Source organism: Scyliorhinus canicula, chromosome 23 (genome assembly GCF_902713615.1).
Source record: "Scyliorhinus canicula chromosome 23, sScyCan1.1, whole genome shotgun sequence".
NCBI lineage: Eukaryota > Metazoa > Chordata > Chondrichthyes > Carcharhiniformes > Scyliorhinidae > Scyliorhinus > Scyliorhinus canicula.
This window is the reverse complement of record NC_052168.1, coordinates 5,794,657-5,812,965: the sequence shown is the minus strand read 5'-3', so window position 1 is coordinate 5,812,965 and position 18,309 is coordinate 5,794,657. Positions and strand designations below refer to the sequence as shown.

At 47.1% G+C, this 18,309-nt stretch overlaps 3 protein-coding genes across 3 annotated transcripts; 1 reads left to right on the top strand and 2 right to left on the bottom strand.

Moving 5' to 3' along the window:
- Nucleotides 1-1,353: 1,353 nt before the first annotated feature.
- On the bottom strand, nucleotides 1,354-4,824 carry LOC119956473 (ferritin heavy chain B-like). The gene is made up of 4 exons (XM_038783747.1): nucleotides 4,687-4,824; nucleotides 2,798-2,944; nucleotides 1,783-1,908; nucleotides 1,354-1,653 (listed from the first exon to the last, which is right to left on the bottom strand). The coding sequence occupies exons 1-4, from the start codon at nucleotides 4,786-4,788 to the stop codon at nucleotides 1,498-1,500; spliced, it is 531 nt and encodes a 176-aa protein (XP_038639675.1). The 5' UTR covers nucleotides 4,789-4,824; the 3' UTR covers nucleotides 1,354-1,497.
- Nucleotides 4,825-7,176: 2,352 nt separating this feature from the next.
- Nucleotides 7,177-8,607, bottom strand: LOC119956621 (ferritin heavy chain B-like). Its single transcript, XM_038783960.1, has 3 exons — nucleotides 8,416-8,607; nucleotides 7,989-8,114; nucleotides 7,177-7,368 (listed from the first exon to the last, which is right to left on the bottom strand). The coding sequence occupies exons 1-3, from the start codon at nucleotides 8,605-8,607 to the stop codon at nucleotides 7,177-7,179; spliced, it is 510 nt and encodes a 169-aa protein (XP_038639888.1).
- A 3,628-nt stretch (nucleotides 8,608-12,235) lies between these two features.
- Nucleotides 12,236-14,291, top strand: LOC119956499 (ferritin heavy chain B-like). The gene is made up of 4 exons (XM_038783776.1): nucleotides 12,236-12,363; nucleotides 13,290-13,436; nucleotides 13,696-13,821; nucleotides 14,047-14,291. Exons 1-4 carry the CDS (start codon nucleotides 12,262-12,264, stop codon nucleotides 14,203-14,205), a joined length of 534 nt encoding a protein of 177 aa, XP_038639704.1. The 5' UTR covers nucleotides 12,236-12,261; the 3' UTR covers nucleotides 14,206-14,291.
- Nucleotides 14,292-18,309: the final 4,018 nt, after the last annotated feature.

Genomic DNA, 18,309 nt, shown 5'->3' with positions numbered 1-18,309 from the left:
AAATTGCCCCTTACAGAGATGGGGGGGGGGGGGGGGGGGGGGTCAGGGGACTAAAACAAAGGCAGGCCAACGGTCACCTAGGACCTGTCCAGTGATCAAGCAATGACCCCTTTATTGGAGAGAATCAATACAAATGATTGGGACATGGTCCAATTAATTTGGGACATGGTCCAATTAATTGGGGCCAAGTTCAGGGCCTGCCCAGAAGGGCATAAAACCCTTTGGGGTAGAAAGAGGAGTCCCCAAAGATAGATCACTCTTCGTCACCTTCATTTGGCCTTGGCTCTCAAGCGACGAGAGAACTGCCAAGCTCCAGCCAAGTAAGTGTAAGGTCAACGCACGCTACGGGATAGGTGCTCCTAGCTACTATTCTATCCCAGTTCAAAGCCAGCAGTCTCAAAACCGGACAACGGCCACTGTTCCTCTGACTGTGGACACCCGAAGCTAAGTGTAGGCTTTTAGTAGTAGTTGAGCGAGTAGAGTTTGTGCACGAGTAATAATTGACTGTGTAAATAAATGCGCATTGATTTCAAACTTACTAACTGGTGTATCAAGTCATTGACCAGTATTGGGTTTTGAACCTTGTGGTAGTATCGAAAAGATACTTGCCGATTCTTGAGCAAAGGTAATTAAAACAGAGGAAACCATAACAAGCCACAATACTTGCTTGGTTTGTTCTATAGGTGACAACATTCACTCCTGCAGATTTGGCTCAATTTAGTTTGCAAACTGAACTCTCTTCTCCTTCTCCTCCCCCCCCCCCCCCCCCCCCCCCCCCCCCCCTCCCACACAAACATGGAATCATCACTTTCCCATCCTCAGAGACCAGCGGTGAATATGATTCAGGCTGTGTTGCCCAATGTAGTTATAATTCCCTTGTTACCAAGAGTTGAGGGAGCTCCTAGAACTCATGTCCACTTTTGATTCTTGTACTGAAGTGCTGAACATCAATGAATGGCCACCTCACAGCATCAGGGACCAGGGTTCAATCCCAGCCTTGGCTGACAGTCTGGTTGCAGTTACACATTCCTGCCCACATCAGTGTGGATTTCCACCCAAGTCCAAAGATGTGCAGATTGGGAGGGAACTGGGCTCTTTTGTAGGGTTGGTGCAGACTCACATTCAGTGTTGTAGGAATTCTTTGGTTCTAAACAGTTGTGCAAATGGAGAGATTTTTTTTGCAAAAAGCAGAGAAGATTTGACAGCTCCAAATGGTGTGACATTTAGTGGTGCAAAAGGCACTAGAAATGTACCAAAGAATCCAAAAAGGTAAATTGTTGACAGACTGTCAACAATGCAGTAGACTATGGTTAAAGTAATAATGAGATTGCAATAAATTTGCAAACAAGTAGCTATTAAACACAATGAACGGTTTATTTATAAAGTTTGTACATTCACAATGGAGCTCTGGTGCAACATCACAAACTGGCAGCAGGTCCAAAGGTCAGTTCTACAAATAGGATACCAGACACAATAAGCTTCTTCCCAGCAGTCAGTTCAGTCACTGTCCCCCAGGGTGAGCTTGTCAAACAGGTACTCTCCCGTCCCATTCTCAGGGGCTCCCAGTCTCTTCAGGTTGGTGATGTGATCTCCGAGCTTCTTGATCATCTTCACTTGTTCATCCAAGTAGTGAGTCTCCAGGAAGTCACAAAGCTGAAAGAAAAGGAGAGAAGTAGTTATCCAGCAGCAGGAGATTATTATTAAATGGATTTCCTCAACAGATGGTATTTGGATCCATCCAAGAGATGAAAAAGTCACGAGAGAATTGAAGCAACCACTCACATGAGGGTCAGTGTTTCCAGAGGAGAGTTTGTGCAGATCCAGCAGACTCTGGTTCACATTCTTCTCCATCTGCAGAGCTCTCTGCATTGCCTCCAGACCATTGCTCCACTCATCCTGCTCTGGTTTCTGAAAGGGAAATGAAAGTGAAAATCGCTTATTGTCACGAGTCAGCTTCAATGAAGTTACTGTGAAAAGCCCCTAGTCGCCACATTCCGGCACCTGTCCGGGGAGGCTGGTACAGGAATCGAACAGTGCTGCTGGCCTGATTTAAAAGCCAGCGATTTAGCCCGATGTGCTAAACCAGAGCAGACAGCTCATTGCCAATGGCTTCAACACAGTACTTGAAAATGCAAGGTGCACAGGGATGAAAAAGTACATCAACAAGAACACAATTCCAAATACATGGAGGATGGAAGGAGTCATTGTTTAGGCAAGCACCTTTTAAAAAAAATAAATTTATAGTGCCCAATTCATTTTTTCCAATTAAGGGGCAATTTAGTGTGGCCAGTTGACCTATCCACAGGCACTATCAAGGCCTTCCATGCCCAGTGGACACAGCAAGGTTTGGGGGGCTTTATTGACACTCATTTGATAGGTACTTTTTTTTTTTAAAACATTGCCATTGGTCCCCAACAGGAGTGCCCTTTCTTCCTTTATCCCCAAGTTTGTTTCCTTCCTTTTATTTTGTTGGTGGACCTCAATTGAGTGGCCAATCCACCTCCCCTGCACATCTTGAGGGCAAAACCCACACAAACTCCACATGGACAACGACCCCAGGATCGAGCCTGGGACCTTGGTACTGAGAGACAGCAGAGCTAACCACTGCACCACCACGCTGCCCTGTCGAGGCAAGCATGTCAATCGTCAATTTCCTCCCCATAAAGTGGAGCCACCTTTGGTAGTCCACGTGGAGAAATTGTCATGGGAAGCAGGGATGATAACTGAAATTTATTAGGAAGAACTAAGGAGTTCTCTCAGGTTGGGATGAAGGATTCAGATACCCATTAATCCAAACCTTGACATCCTCCAGGATGATGCGGCCTCCACGTTTATTCTGGAATTCCATCAGTTTCTCAGCGTGTTCCCGTTCCTCATGCGACTGCTCCTTGAAGAACTCAGCAAAGTGACGCAGGGCAACATCATCCCGGTCAAAGAAAGAGGACTGCAGGAGAGAGGTAAATTTTTATATTGGACCGAGATCAAACAAAGCAATTCCCCACCCGTCAAGAGATCAATTTCCTGAGCAGATATTGTTATCTGTTAATTTCACTAATCCCAAATATGGAAAACATCCATCCAAAAAAAAATCCAACACAAAAACATTTGGGTTATAGTTCATATTTATCAGTAGAATTTAGTTTAAAAAGCAAATTACTAACCCACCTTGACCCCTTTCCATTTTATTTGAATGATCTTTTACTTTCTATATATTCCCACCCCAATATTTTAATGATCTTTTACTTTCTATATATTCCCACCCCAATTCTCACCTTCTCCTCCTCTCCTTCTCCCCCCACCACCACCCTGGTTCCCCCTAATCTACATCCATCAGCTTTTTTCTCTGCTGTTAGATCTTCTACTCTCTGGGGACTGCCATTAGCATCTCTTCCCTTGGCTTATGTGGCTATGACCCATCCATCACTCCACAGTATAAATATCACTCTGGTGCCTTTTAGCTCTTTCCTCTCCTTACAGATACTGCCAGACCTGCTTTAGATTTCCCAGCATTCTCTCTTCTGAATTTAGTTTGGATTGGTCTATCATCAGAGGAGATGGGAAACCAAGGCTCCATCTCTAGCCAGGTGGTTGTAACGTTTCAGTTTCCAAGAGAGATTCCCTCCAGTATTCACAAAAACAGTTACCCCGGAATACTTTAAAAAAAACACACCAGACTAGTTGATCATGACCTCCCATTGTTAATGGAAGCTTGTAGTGCAGAATCAGATGCTGCATTCCAACAAATCAATAATCAAGCAAACAGCCTGGCACAACCAAAGTGAAGTCACTACATAAAAAATGTCTAACCCATTAATGAAAATGGAACAAGAAACAGCCTTCAAACTAGGTTTTGCATTATGTAGATCAGGAACTCTGGTAGCATTGTGGATAGCACAATTGCTTCACAGCTCCAGGGTCCCAGGTTCGATTCTCAGCTTGGGTCACTGTCTGTGCGGAGTCTGTACATCCTCCCAGTGTGTGCGTGGGTTTCCTCCCACAGTCCAAAGATGTGCAGGTTAGGTGGATTGGCCATGATAAATTGCCCTTAGTGTTGGATGGAGTTACTGGGTTATGGGGATAGGGTGGAGGTGTTGACCTCAGGTAGGGTGCTCTTTCCAAGAGCCAGTGCAGACTCGATGGGCCAAATGGCCTCCTTCTGCACTGTAAACTCTATGATAACAAAAGTAGGAATATTCTTGTCATTGACAATTATTAGGAACTGGCTAACACCCACTGAATCCGATTCAATATTAGCAGCCACTTGTCTGCTCATTAGTTACAACCTCCAGCAACAACTGACCAAGTATTAAACCTCCCGATATGGAGCAGCTGCTACAATGAGCAGTCAATTTGCTCAACATCACCCTGTAGGTGTAATAAGGCCTTACAAGATAAAAAAATTAACTGATGAACAATTAAAAGGGGCCACTCCCAAAGAACAAATCAGAGCCCAGCCCAAAAGGAACAAAGAGGGAAAAGCTTAAAACACCAAACTGTGAAAATCAGGGTCTAGAATACAGTCCAAACCCTCTGGTACCCACCAGGCTCAAAACACCTTAAGTGTGCAGATGGAGCACTGCTCAAAGATTCTGTCACCCCAGTAAAGATCTAGTTTATAAAGTCACTTCATTGAGCAGAAGTAATTCAATCTTTTCAAACGACAGCAACAAGTGATATAAGACTCACCATGGAGAGGTAAACATAGGAGGAATAGAGCTCCAGGTTGATCTGCTTGTTAACAGCATCCTCACAGTCCTTGTGGTAGTTCTGACGCACTTGGGAGGCCATCTTCACTATTACTGCTCAATGTTGCTTCAAACGTTCCAGAACTGACCCTTCCCAACACAAGGTCTTGTATTTATACAACTGGGACATCCTACATTTAAACAGAGAATGACATCACCAATCTCTGCAGGCACCAATTACCAATAAGAGGGGGAGGGGGAGGGGGAGGGGGTGGGGGGGGGGGGGGCGAGAAGCCAATCAGAGCTTTGGAATCCAGACCAGGTTGGGAGATTCATCTCGATGATGTCACTGCTTTTGGGTTCCTTGGACTGTAAAAATGTCTCTTTGTTTAAGGCTCTCATTTGAACTGAATGACAATTTCTTACTTTTGTTGACGTGGCTTTGCATGATCTCGCCAAGTTTGCTCTTGACCTCTGATCTCAATGCAAAAGTGATTTAGTTTTCCAGCCGTGGATTTGATGATGGGATGTTTCACCTTGCACTTGAACGTGGGATCCCTAGAAATGGTAATTTCATCACACAGAGCAGGGTTCAACTAAATGCCTCGACTTCATTGTTGGCAAGGGGAGGAGAACGTGCAGACTCAAGCACCCAAGCCAGGAATCGAACCTGGGACCCTGGAGCTGTGAGGGAACTGTGCTAACCACTGTGCTACCGTGCTGCCCTTGTGGGGCAGATTGACGGCATTGCTTTTGGCTCTATCCCCAAACAATGTTCCCTCCAGGTACCAGCCCTGTGAACTCCAGTCAATCACATTCATTTCCAGAGAGGAGCTGCTGAAACCTTCCTTCGTATTTCCGTTACCTCCAGACATGACTATTGCAGCGAGCTCCTGGCTGGTTCCCCCCTCCCACATTCTTCTATCTGAAGTGGAGGCCATTCTGCTACTTGTGTGTAACTCACAGCAAGTTCTGCTACCCCGAGCATTCTGGGTTGCTGAGCTGGTCAACCAACCGAAAAAGTGAAAATAGTGTGGACGCTGGAATCTGGAACAATTTACAAGGATTGCTGGAAAAACGCAAGGTGTGGCAGCAGCTGTTAAGGAGAGAAAACAGTGAACGGTGAGTCCTTTGGCTCTTCATCAGAACTGAAGGGAATTCAAACACACTCTCCCTTCCTTCAGCTCGGAAGAAGAATCAAAGGGACGCAAAACATCAGATCATAGATCATAGAATTTACAGTGCAGAAGGAGGCCATTCGGCCCATTGAGTCTACACCGGCTCTTGGAAAGAGCACCCTACCCAAGGTCAACACCTACACCCTATCCGCATAGCCCAGTAACGCTACCCAACACTAAGGGCAATTTTGGACACTATGGGCAATTTATCATGGCCAATCCACCTAACAGACAGTGACCCAAGTCGGAATTGAACCTGAGACCCTGGAGCTGTGAAGCAATTGTGCTATCCACAATGCTACCGTGCTGCCCCAACTCTGCTTTTTAAAAACTAATTTAGAGCAACCAATTTTGTTTGCCAATTAAGGGGCAATTTAGCATGGCCAATCCGCCTAACCCCCCTCCCGTGCGGAGTTTGCACGTTCTCCCAGTATCTGCGTGCATTTCCTCCGGGTGCACCCGTTTCCTCCCATAATCCAGAGATGTGCAGATTGACCATGCTAAATTGCCCCTTAATGTCCAAAAGGTTAGGTGGGGTTACAGCGAAATGGGCCAAGGTAGGAGCTCTTTCAGAGGCTCGGTGCAGACTTGGTGGGCTGAATAGTCGTCTCTGCACTGCAGGGACTCCACAAATCTTTATAATCACCTCAAATCCTTCAGGATCTGAACGCTTCAATTCCATCCTGTGTTCATCCAGCTCCACCACTGGTGGTTGTTTCTTCAGTCACCTTCCTCTACGCACCTGCCTCTTTAACCAAACCTTTGTTCATCTGCCACAACACCTCCGTTGTAATTTAATGTCATACGTCCTTCAGAATGCCCAACAAAGTAGGTCCTCTTGCTGCTCCCACCCAGCTGTTCTGAGAACTGTGGAGGCCAAGCAATAAATGCAAGGTTTTGAATTCCTACTCTGATAGGGGCTTTTCACAGTAACTTCATTTGAAGCCTACTTGTGACAATAAGCGATTTTCATTTTCATGATATGGGTAATAATAAACCACAGGAAAGCTTTATGTTCAGCAGTTGTTGCTCTTATGCTTCAGCACCTGGCCTCAGCACAGGACAGTTGAATGTGATTGTTGCTGCGAATGCCAATCGTAATCAAAGTTACAGAATGAAGATTACACCATCACATGGTCCTGATTACAGAATAAATGGCAATGTCAGAAGGATCGATGAATTTCACAGGCTTGAATCCCATGAACCATTGCATCATTGGGGTGTTGCTACAACCTTGCAGGATGCAAACTCGGTCTATCCAGTTATACTTCACATCAAGAGCCTAAGAAGGAATCATTCTCCTTCAGGACTGATTAGAGTCTCAGAACATCACTGCAACCCTGATCCCGACATTCACTCTCCCCCAGGGTGAGCTTGTCAAACAGGTACTCTCCTGTGCCATTCTCAGGGGCTCCCAGTCTCTTCAGGTTGGTGATGTGATCTCCGAGCTTCTTGATCATCTTCACTTGTTCATCCAAGTAGTGAGTCTCCAGGAAGTCACAAAGCTGGGAAGGAGAGAGAAAACTAGTCACGTCCAGCAGCAGGAATCAATCGGAGTTTCCCCTGGTACAGGAGGATCCAGTCAAGGGATGAATGATAGTATCTTTGAATGACAGAGTGGGGAGACCATTTCACAGCCATTGGCTGTTGAGATCTTTTGAATAGGCTCCAAGTTCACGGCCAACTCCCAAAAGATCACAATTTATATCTAATAATCTTTTTATTAGTGTCACAACTAAGCTTACATTAACAGTGCAATAACAACAAAGATAACAAAGAAACGTACAGCACAGGAACAGGCCCTTCGGCCCTCCAAGACTGCGCCGACCATGCTGCCCGTCTAAACTAAAATCTTCTACACTTCCGGGTTCTGTATCCCTCTATTCCCATCCTATTCATGTTTTAAAATTAGGTTACTGTGAAAATCCCCTCATCGCCACATTCTGGCGCCTATTCAGGTACACTGAGGGAGAATTCAGAATGTCCAATTCACCCAACAAGCACGTCTTTCAAGACTTGTGGGAGGAAACCGGAGCACCCGGGGGAAACCCACGCAGACCCGGGGAGAATGTGCAGACTCCGCACAGACAGTGACCCAAGCCGGGAATCGAACCTGTGTCCTCACATGAAGGTCTGTGTACCCAGAGGAGAGTTTGTGCAGATCCAGCAGACTCTGGTTCACATTCTTCTCCATCTGCAGAGCTCTCTGCATTGCCTCCAGACCATTGCTCCACTCATCCTGCTCTGGTTTCTGAAAGAGGAAAGGCAGACAGCTCATTTCCAATGGATTCAACAAAATACACAAAAAGTGCACGAACTGGGATGAAAAAGTAACCAGAAACGTGTGAAAGGAATACAAATTACTTCAGTTCATGGAATGTCACTGTCTCAGCCAGCATTGAGGCCCATCCCCAATGGCCCAGAAGGTGGTGGCAGGAGCCACCTTTTGTAGTCCACATGGAGGGGCATTAATCGCCAGATATGCTGCCACAACAAAATTAGTCAAAGGGGGTCAAGACAGAGGGTCACACTCCACCAAATTAATTCCAGACATCCTCCAGAATGATCCGACTTCCAGGTTTATTCTGGAATTCCATCAGTTTCTCGGTGTGTTCCCGTTCCTCATGTGACTGCTCCTTGAAGAACTCAGCAAAGTGACGCCGGGCAACATCATCCCGGTCAAAGAAAGAGGACTGTGGAGAGTCACGATAGAAAGGGAGAGTGGGATCAGACCTGAATCTCATTTACAGCCAGGAGAGGAGTCAAACGGCAGCTTCATGGGAGATACATTACCCATTCTCCACCTCAACACCTGGGGCGGGATTCTCCCCTATCCGGCGGGCGGGGGGTCCCGGCGGGATGGAGTTGTGTGAATCACTCCGGCATCGGGCCTCCCCAAAGGTGCGGAAGTCTCCGCACCTTTAGGGGCCAAGCCCTAACCTTGAGGGGCTAGGCCCACGCCGGAGTGGTTAGCGCCCTGCCGGCCGACGGGAATGGCCTTTGGCGCCACGCCAGCCGGGGCCGAAGGGAGTTCGCCGGCCGCCGGAAGTCCGCGCATGCGCCGGAGCGTCAGCGGCTGCGTCATCACCGCGCATGCGCAGGGGAGGGGGTCACTTCCGCGTCCGCCATCATGAAGACTCTGGCCAACGCGGAAGGAAATGAGTGCCCCCACGGCACAGGCCCGCCCGCCGATCGGTGGGCCCCGATTGCGGGCCAGGCCACCGTGGGGGTATCCCCCGGGGCCAGATCGCCCCCCCCCCCCCCCCGGCCAGGACCCCGGAGCCCGCCCACGCCGCCTGGTCCCGTCGGTAAGGGAGGTGGTTTGATCCACGTCGGCGGGAGAGGCATGACAGTGGCGGGACTTCGGCCCATCGCGGGCCGGAGAATCGCCGGGGGGGGGGGGGGGGGGGCGGGCCCGCCGACAGGCGCGGACCGATTCCCGCCCACCGCCGAATCCCTGGTGCCGGAGACTTCGGGAGACGGCGGGGGCCGGATTCATGCCGGCCCCCCGGCGATTCTCCGACCCGGTGGGGGGTCAGAGAATCCCCCTAGGTTTCAATTAATGGGCTGAGGTGAAATTAAAGTCTCTGCAATTCATTTTTTTTCTGAATTCTTTGAAACTGATTGTGTCAGAGCAGACCAGTTCCAATGCATTCTGTACAAGCTCAATATGGTCTTTTGCCGCACTCGAACATAATTTTTCATTATAGGGAGGCGGTGGTGGAGTGGTATTGTCACTGGACTAGTAAACCTGAGACCCAGAATAATACTTGCGGGACCCAGGTTCCAATCCCGCCACTGCAGTGGTGAAATTTGAATTCAATAAAAGAATCGGAATTTAAAGTCTAATGATGCCCATTGTCGATTGTCGTAAAAACCCACCTCGTTCACTCGTGTCCTTTAGGGAAGGAAATCTGCCGTCCTTACCCGGTCTGGCCTGCATGTGACTCCAGACCCACAGCAATGTGGTTGACTCTTAAATGCCTTCAGGGATGGGCAATATATGTGGGCACAGCCGGCAATGCCATGAACGAATAAAAAAAAAAATCAACCATAAGCTTAAAATGGGATCATTTGCCCAATTACCTGCCTTCCATTTCACAAGTGGGTATCATGGCGAAGACACTCACCATCAACCACACTCAGACCTCCTGCACCGTGGGAAGAGCGACTGTTTTCTCCCTTCCCAGAATCCAATTTGATTCACGTTTTCTCATAAATCTGGCACAGACAGTTCCCTTTCAACCATTGGGTAATTAATCTATTATAGATGCTTCGTGAAAGCTGGTTACTGAGGTCAACCAAATATAAGAAAGGAAACAAGCTGAGGGACAAGGCAGAAAGGGCCACTCCTGATAGGGGCACAACATAACATAGCTCAACAGAAACATAAAAATATCAAATGAGAGTGCTCATGTATTTGCTTTGTGTGATGATATGATCTGCATACTCGTCTGCCATTGGGCCAGAACGTCGGCTTACCATTGGCCCTGGTCGGTCATGTGCCTCTCGACCGATTGGCCGAGAGGCTGAGTTAACCACGCCTCTATCAACGAGGTATAAATGCTCAGAAGCCTGACGATCGTCCCTTTCCACTGTAGACGATCGCCAGGCTGTGTTCTAGTTAATTAAAGCCTGACTTTGGTAAATCACTCGCCTCACGTGCAATCGATGGTGCATCACTTTGTTTGGCCCCTTGTTCCCCACTGGAACCAATCACTGTTTTGTCGATGTACCATTTGTCAATGTTGATTATTCCTGTGTCTATTATGTACGTACTGTGTACGTTCCTCGGCCGCAGAAAAATACTTTTCACTGTACTTCGGCACCTGTGACAATAAATCATATCAAATCAAATCAAAGATTGAGGGGGTCAATAAATCACCCCAACCCCTGAGGTGCCCACTGATCACTGTGGGCCTCGATGGTGCCCATGGACATCGCATGTTCTCTTTCCAGGGACATCCGGCCATGAATGTGGCCGCGGATAAGGGGCAGACAGCCCGGCCTGACGGCCACCTTGGCTGCCCTTTGCATGGGCCTGTTTATGGCGAGTTTCGCCAAGGCCCAGGAGCAGGTTCGCGAGGAGGCCCTCCAGCTTGCCCGCCCCTCTCCCCACCGGGTGCCCGTAGGTCAGGAGTGTGGGGCTGAAGTTCAAAGAGCACCTCAACAACAGTCGTCAGAAAACCAAAAAGGGAGTACAGCCTATAACACGTCACATAGGCATGGATCACGGACCAGAGGATTTCTGAAACTCCGAGTGACATAATCACTCTGATAATTTTTGAATTGGCTGATTGGCTCTGGGTTTTGTCCTTACCCCATAACTTTTTATTAAAACAGTAAAAAATGTATACAAGGCCAAATGGTACAAACACTAATTTTGCATTGGAGAAACAGGGTACCCTCCCCTCAGTACCAACATACGGGGAGGGGGGGTCGGATATTCTGGTTATTAAAACAGTTCACAACACAGTTGTACAAAAAACAAATGGCACCCTCGCCCCTGTACCGACAGAAGGGAAAGGAAGATGGGGTGGTTGGGAGAGGGGGGAAAGGAGGGTGGTGGGGAGGGAGGGAGTCGGGGTGTTGGTGAAGGGGGGCCCATTAGGGAACTGCCTGAACTATCTATGGAGGCAGAATAACAAAGGAACCAATTATGATGTGCCAGGTTCAGGGAGACCCCCAGAGGGGGTGAGGGGTGACACAGTGTCGGGTACGACTGCAGAGAGCATCATGGGAGCTGGTTTAGCTCACTCGGCTAAATCGCTGGCTTTTACAGCAGACCAAGCAGGCCAGCGGCGATGGTTCGATTCCTGTACCAGCCTCCCCGGACAGGCGCCGGAATGTGGCGACTAGGGGCTTTTCACAGTAACTTCATTGAAGCCTACTCGTGACAATAAGCGATTTTCATTTTCATTTTTCATTTCATGTGCACCCTCCACTCCTGACACAGGACAACTGACAGTCGTGGGACAGTCGCCCTCAAGGCCCGAATCCTCCACCACACTGAGTGCGGCGGGCAACATGGACCCAACAACCAACTCAGGGGCTGCCTTGATCCTGCCACAGGGATCATCGACAGGCGGGACCTTCTCAGGCTCCTCCCGGGGTCCCGGGCCAGAGGGAGGTGGTGGTGGTGCAGATACCTGCTCCGCCCCCGCTGCCTGGTCACTGGAAGGCCCCGAAAACAGCTCCAGCTCCCCCACACAGCCCCTTTGTTAATTGGTGCTGGTTCATGTCAGATTCCTGATTGGCTATCGGGGATTGTCAATCATCATTGGTGATGTCATTCCTTGTTTGAATGCAGGATGTCCCAGTTGTATAAATACAAGAGCTTGTGTTGGGAAGGGTCAGTTTGTGAACATTCTCAGTAACATTGAGCAGTAATAGTGAAGATGGCCTCCCAAGTGCGTCAGAACTACCACAAGGACTGTGAGGATGCTGTTAACAAGCAGATCAACCTGGAGCTCTATTCCTCCTACGTTTACCTCTCCATGGTGAGCTCTGTATTTGACTTCCTCAATGAGGATTGTGAGTTTATTCAACTGAGCTATGTTCTGTTCAACCAGTAGTCAGCTGTAAATGCAGTTTAACATGTGTACCTTTTATTCACTTTCCCAGGATCTTGTTATTGAAAATGTAGTTTCTATTCCAAATGCTGAATAGAATTTGGAATTCTTCTCCTCTACTTTTGGAATCAGCTACAAGTCTTCCCCTTTGCTTATCATAGAATTTACAGTGCAGAAGGAGGCCATTCGGCCCATCGAGTCTGCACTGGCTCTTGGAAAGAGCACGCTACCCAAGGTCAACACCTCCCCCCTATCCCAGTAACCCCACCCAACACTACGGGCAATTTATCATGGCCAATCCACCTAACCTGCACATCTTTGGGCTGTGGGAGGAAACCGGAGCTCCCGGAGGAAACCCACACGCGCACACTGGGGGGGAGGGATGTGCAGACTCCGCACAGTGACCCAAGCTGGAATCGAACCTGCGACCCTGGAGCTGTGAAGCCATTGAGCTACCCACAATGCTACCGTGCTTCTGTAGTATCTGAAATTATCTGTTTTGTATTAATGCTGCTTGTGATAGTGACAATATTTCTCCTCTTTTGAATGTAGCTGGTAAAACTCAGACCAAACTATAAATCTCTCTGCACTGCACTATGCATTGTGTACTTGCTGTATCTCTGATCTGTTGCCTGTCCCAAGTAGTGCCCTGTTAAACAATGATTTCTGAAGGACCTTAATCAATCCCTTTGCTAATGTCTGGATGTGAAGTTGGGTTGCATAAATGACCAATTCCCTATTAATGACATGAATAAACCTGAGCAGCTGTTTGGGGAATGATGGGGGGGGGGGGGGAGATTGAGAATGTACACTATTGTTTGTTCATGCTTAACTGACCATTTATCACTCTCCAGTCCTCTTACTTTGACCGGGATGATGTTGCCCTGCGTCACTTTGCTGAGTTCTTCAAGGAGCAGTCGCATGAGGAACGGGAACACGCTGAGAAACTGATGGAATTCCAGAATAAACGTGGAGGCCGCATCATCCTGGAGGATGTCCAGGTTGGATTAAAAAAACTGTCTGAATATTCCTTGGGTTGGATTGCTTTAGAGCATCAAATTACAAAATGGGGTCACTGGGCTATGCCTCTATTGAGCTGCCAGCAAATGTCTAGCTTCTAACTGCTAATTTACCTTGTCCAATTCAACTCTCATTTGTGGTGACTTAATGAAAGGATTCTCTATTCTTGCTGTTCAGACTACACCCTCCCTTACTAATTTATTTAGTACTTAATATGCAATGAAAACTTCCCCTCTACAGAAACCAGAGCAGGATGAGTGGAGCAATGGTCTGGAGGCAATGCAGAGAGCTCTGCAGATGGAGAAGAATGTGAACCAGAGTCTGCTGGATCTGCACAAACTCTCCTCTGGGAACTCTGACCCTCACGTAAGTTCTTTACGATAAACCGAATCTTTTAGTCTTAATCAAAGAATCTCCACACAATGATTTTGATGTTGAGCCACTGTTTTTAGGAGGGCTGTGGGAGGATTGGCGTCCATTGTATTCCATTAATCTCAATTGCATCACTTTTGTGTGCACAAGAGGGTTGAAGTCCTCTCTGACATTTGGTATCTGCTGCTCGACATAAAAATGTTTTCCATTTCTTTTTAGCTTTGTGATTTCCTGAAGACTCACTACTTGGATGAGCAAGTGAAGATGATCAAGAAGCTCGGAGATCACATCACCAACCTGAAGAGACTGGGAGCCCCTGAGAATGGGACGGGAGAGTACCTGTTTGACAAGCTCACCCTGGGGGAGATGGACTTGTAAGGCTTCAAACTGGTTGTGTTCAGTACTATGTAGAGGCTCCATTTGTAAAAAAATGTACCAACTAGGAATAAACTGTTCAAAATGGAGTAGTTTGTTTGTGGTTTAAATGTTTGTTTTCACAATGCTGATGTAAAATAATAGCTCCTGGTGTTTTGCAGTACAATAAATTGCACATTGACTGTCAACTCCAAATTCCTGTGATCCTCCTTCTGAAATGAAAATTGCTTATTTTCACCTGTCGGCTTCAAATGAAGTTACTGTGAAAAGCCCCTAGTCGCCACATTCCGACGCCTGTTCGGGGAGGCTGGTATGGGAATTGAACCGTGCTGCTGGCCTGCCTTGGTCTACTTTCAAAGCCAGCGATTTAGCCCAGTAGTGCATTTCAATATGTTTAACCAGATAGAAAATGCAAAGATCTGCATATGCTGTTGGAGGTAATAATAATAATCGCTTAAGTAGGCTTCAATGAAGTTACTGTGGAAAAACCCCTAGCGGCCATATCTGACTCCTGTTTGGGGTGGTCAGTATGGGAATTGAACCTGTACTGCTGGCCTTGTTATGCATTATAAACCAGCTGTTTAGCTCACTGTGCTAAACCAGCCCCTGAGGTAGGTTTAAGGAGCCTCTTCTGTGAGTTAGCAGGGTTGGGGACACTTGTTGGTAAGCAAGAGATTAGGTGTTCTTTTCTCTCCATCTGATGCTGGTCCTCTATCCAGTGCCTTAGACCCCTGCCCTGCCTCTTTCTCTTCCTTTCCCCCCCCCCCCAAACCAACAGTATAAATCTTTCTTTCCAGTTTGACAAAAACATCTGGACTCTCCCTGTCCTCTGACGCTGTCAGATTGCCCACTGGTCAATTTATCAATGCTATTGTGGGCATTTTCATGTGAAGGCTGGTGGGTAAATACTAACTTTTTCAAATCCCAGCATGGTACTGCAGTGGTTAGCACTGATGCTTCATAGCTCCAGCGTCCCAGCTTGAGTCGCTGTCTGTGCTGCGTCTGCATGTTGTCCATGTGTCCGCGTGGGTTTCCTCCCACAGTCCAAAGATGTGCAGGTTAGGTGGATAGGCCATGATAAATTGCCCTTAGTGTCCAACTTTAGGTGGGGGTTGTGGGTGTAGGGGTGCTCTTTCCAAGGGCCCGTGCAGACTCAATGGGCCAAATGGTCTCCTTTTGCACTGCAAATTCTATGATCCAGAAAGGGTACAATTATCCTGAGCAATCTGGCGACTGATGTCACTGACAGGGTAGGAGTACACGAAGACAATAACTTAACACTGCATTACTAAACAATTCCAACCAATCAACTCCGAATATGTTCCTCAACACCTTTTAGATAAGATTTGTAAATATCTATTTTAACTGTTACCGCCAGTGATCTTTTTTAAAACTCCTGGTTCCTTCTCAAATGGAAGTTCTTTCACTCTGCTTACTGAGGCCAATATACCATTCAGTAGTCCATTAAACACATTTGGGGTAGCATTGTGGATAGCACAATCGCTTCACAGCTCCAGGGTCCCAGGTTCAATTCCGGCTTGGGTCACTGTGCGGAGTCTGCACGTTCTCCCCGTGTGTGCGTGGGTTTCCTCCGGGTGCTCCGGTTTCCTCCCACAGTCCCAACGATGTTCAGGTTGGGTGGATTGGCCATGATAAATTACCCTTAGTATCCAAAATTGCCCTTAGTGTTGGGTGGGGTTATGGGGATAGGGTGGAGGTGTTAACCTTGGGTAGGGTGCTCTTTCCAAGATCTGGTGCAGACTTGGTGGGCTGAATGGCCGCCTTCTGCACTGTAAATTCTATCTTTCACTTCAATCGCTCACTTTCTGGGCCCACTCTCTCCCAGGCTTAATTACCATCACTTTGCTCTTGTAATAGAAGCTGAAGTAAACATATTCTATCCATCTTTTCTCGCTTCCTTTGAATCCTTAACCAATTCAAGTTCTATATCTCTTGTTCTTGGGTCAACATCTGTTGGCAGGGTGCTCTGCTCATTAATTTCTCAAATGCCCCAGTTCCATTCAGTCTCTCTGCCTTATTTATCTTATTCCAATTCCTGCAGTTCAACATATATGACACTTCAGACCGATGCCTGGGAGGCAGGACTGATGTACGGGGAGAGATTGAGTCGGTTAGGATTGGATTCGCTGGAGTGCAGAAGAATGAGGGGGAATCTCATAGAAACCTATAAAATTCTAACAGAACTGGACAGGGTAGATGCAGGAAGGATGTTCCTGATGGTGGTGTGTCTAGAACCAGGGGGCACAGTCTGAGGATATGGGGTAGACCATTTAGGACAGAGATGAGAAATTTCTTCGCCCAGAGAGTGGTCAGCCTGTGGAATTCATTACCACAGGAAGTAGCTGTGTCCAAAATATTGTATGGTTTCAAGAAGCAGTTCGATTATAGCACTTGGGGCAAAGGGGATCAAAGGATATGGAGGGGAAGGTGGGATTAGGCTATTGAGTTAGATGATCAGCCGTGATCACAATGAATGGTGGAGGGAGCTTGAAGGGCCAAATTTTCTATGTTTTCTATGAACAGAACATAACCTGCAAAATGTATTCCACTTTACTGATATAATTAAAACGCATTAAGGGAGCACACTCCAATGAGCTTTTATATTCTGATGAGCTTTAACAAGTGACAGCCCTGCACACATGGATTCTGGGATCTTTCCTGGAGCGTTGATAGTCAAGGGGCTGACAATCAGGTCATTGTTCATCAACATTAGATATTTACTAACTGACCTAAATGGAGGGAAAGTGGGAGATCCATGGCAAGGGGGGTGAAATCTATCCTCGCTCCCGATTGAATATAAAGCTCAGATGTTTTGCAGAGACAATAATTGTATTTCGCAAAAAATAAGAATCAACTTTTCCAAATCCTATTGGTCTCTTTCAGCCCTATGAATCATAGAATTTACAGTACAGAAGGAGGCCATAAGGCCCATCGAGAAAGAGCACCCATGCCTCCACCCTATCCCAGTAACCCCACCTAACCTTTTGGACACTAAGGGGCAATTTAGCACGGCCAACCCACCTAACCTGCACATCTTTGGACTGTGGGAGCACCCGGAGGAAACCCACGCAGACATGGGGAGAAAGTACTGAGTCCACACAGACAGTGACCCGAGGCCGGAATTGATCCCCGGTCCCTGGAGCTGTGAGGCAGCAGTGCCAACCACTGTACCACCATGCCGCCCATGATTGAATGATTGAAGTTTTGTTGCTACAACTACATCTATCAGAATGTAAGATGTGCACAGTAGGTGGATTGGCCATGCTAAGTTGCCCTGTAATTGGAAAAAATTAATTGGTAGTCTAAATTTTAAAAACAACAAAAAAAATTTACTTCGGACGGAGTGAATGTTGTCAATTTTAAAATAATTTGCATATAAAACTGCAGCATCAATTGATGCAGGTAGATACATTTAATCTTGGTACATTTATGCCAAATCCTATCTTTGGACTGTGGGAGGAAACCCACGCAGACATGGGGAGGAAGTGCAAACGTTAAACAGACAGTCACCCAAGGCCAGAATTGAAATAGGTCCCTGGAGTTGAGGCAGCAGTGCTAATCACTGTATCACCATGCTGCCCATGATTGAAGCTTTGTTGCTACAACTACATATATCAGAATTTGAACTGTTAATTGTTGGAATATAGTTGCGAACTGCAGTGATATTAGAGTCTTCATTTATGAAGATCACAAGCATGTTAGCATCTTTGCATCAGTTTCCAGGAAAACCCAAGGTTGATTTTTCCCCACTGTGAGCTTTTCATAGCTGTCACCATCCCTACTCCACACAGGTTGTGATACTGAAATCAAAAGGTTTCCCGTTGAAAGAATTAACCAACAGCTCCCTCATAAGCAGTAACCACAGGCCTTCGTCAAAGTCTTGGGTGGCCATCGAATGATCATGTGATGTCCATCAGTTTGGACAAAGCCCCTCGTGACCTCAGGAGATTCACTGCATCCTGGATTATTTCTGACCAAACTCGGTGTAAATACCCAGGTACATTTTCTCTTCAGGTGGGTCAACTTTGCCCATCAATGGCATCTCTCCCCAGAGACTCGTGACTGCAGTGTGACTGACTGACTACT

Coding starts and splice junctions, on each gene's coding strand:
- LOC119956473 (XM_038783747.1), bottom strand. CDS start 4,788: ATGGCCTCCCAAGTGCGTCAGAACTACCACAAGGACTGTGAGGATGCT. Junction 2,945..4,686: donor CCTATGTTTACCTCTCCATG/GTGAGTCTTATA, acceptor TCTCTCCTGCAG/TCCTCTTTCTTTGACCGGGA. Junction 1,654..1,782: donor CTGGAAACACTGACCCTCAT/GTGAGTGGTTGC, acceptor CTTTTCTTTCAG/CTTTGTGACTTCCTGGAGAC.
- LOC119956621 (XM_038783960.1), bottom strand. CDS start 8,607: ATGAGATTCAGGTCTGATCCCACTCTCCCTTTCTATCGTGACTCTCCA. Junction 8,115..8,415: donor GTCGGATCATTCTGGAGGAT/GTCTGGAATTAA, acceptor TTCCTCTTTCAG/AAACCAGAGCAGGATGAGTG. Junction 7,369..7,988: donor CTGGGTACACAGACCTTCAT/GTGAGGACACAG, acceptor TCTCCTTCCCAG/CTTTGTGACTTCCTGGAGAC.
- LOC119956499 (XM_038783776.1), top strand. CDS start 12,262: ATGGCCTCCCAAGTGCGTCAGAACTACCACAAGGACTGTGAGGATGCT. Junction 12,364..13,289: donor CCTACGTTTACCTCTCCATG/GTGAGCTCTGTA, acceptor ATCACTCTCCAG/TCCTCTTACTTTGACCGGGA. Junction 13,822..14,046: donor CTGGGAACTCTGACCCTCAC/GTAAGTTCTTTA, acceptor ATTTCTTTTTAG/CTTTGTGATTTCCTGAAGAC.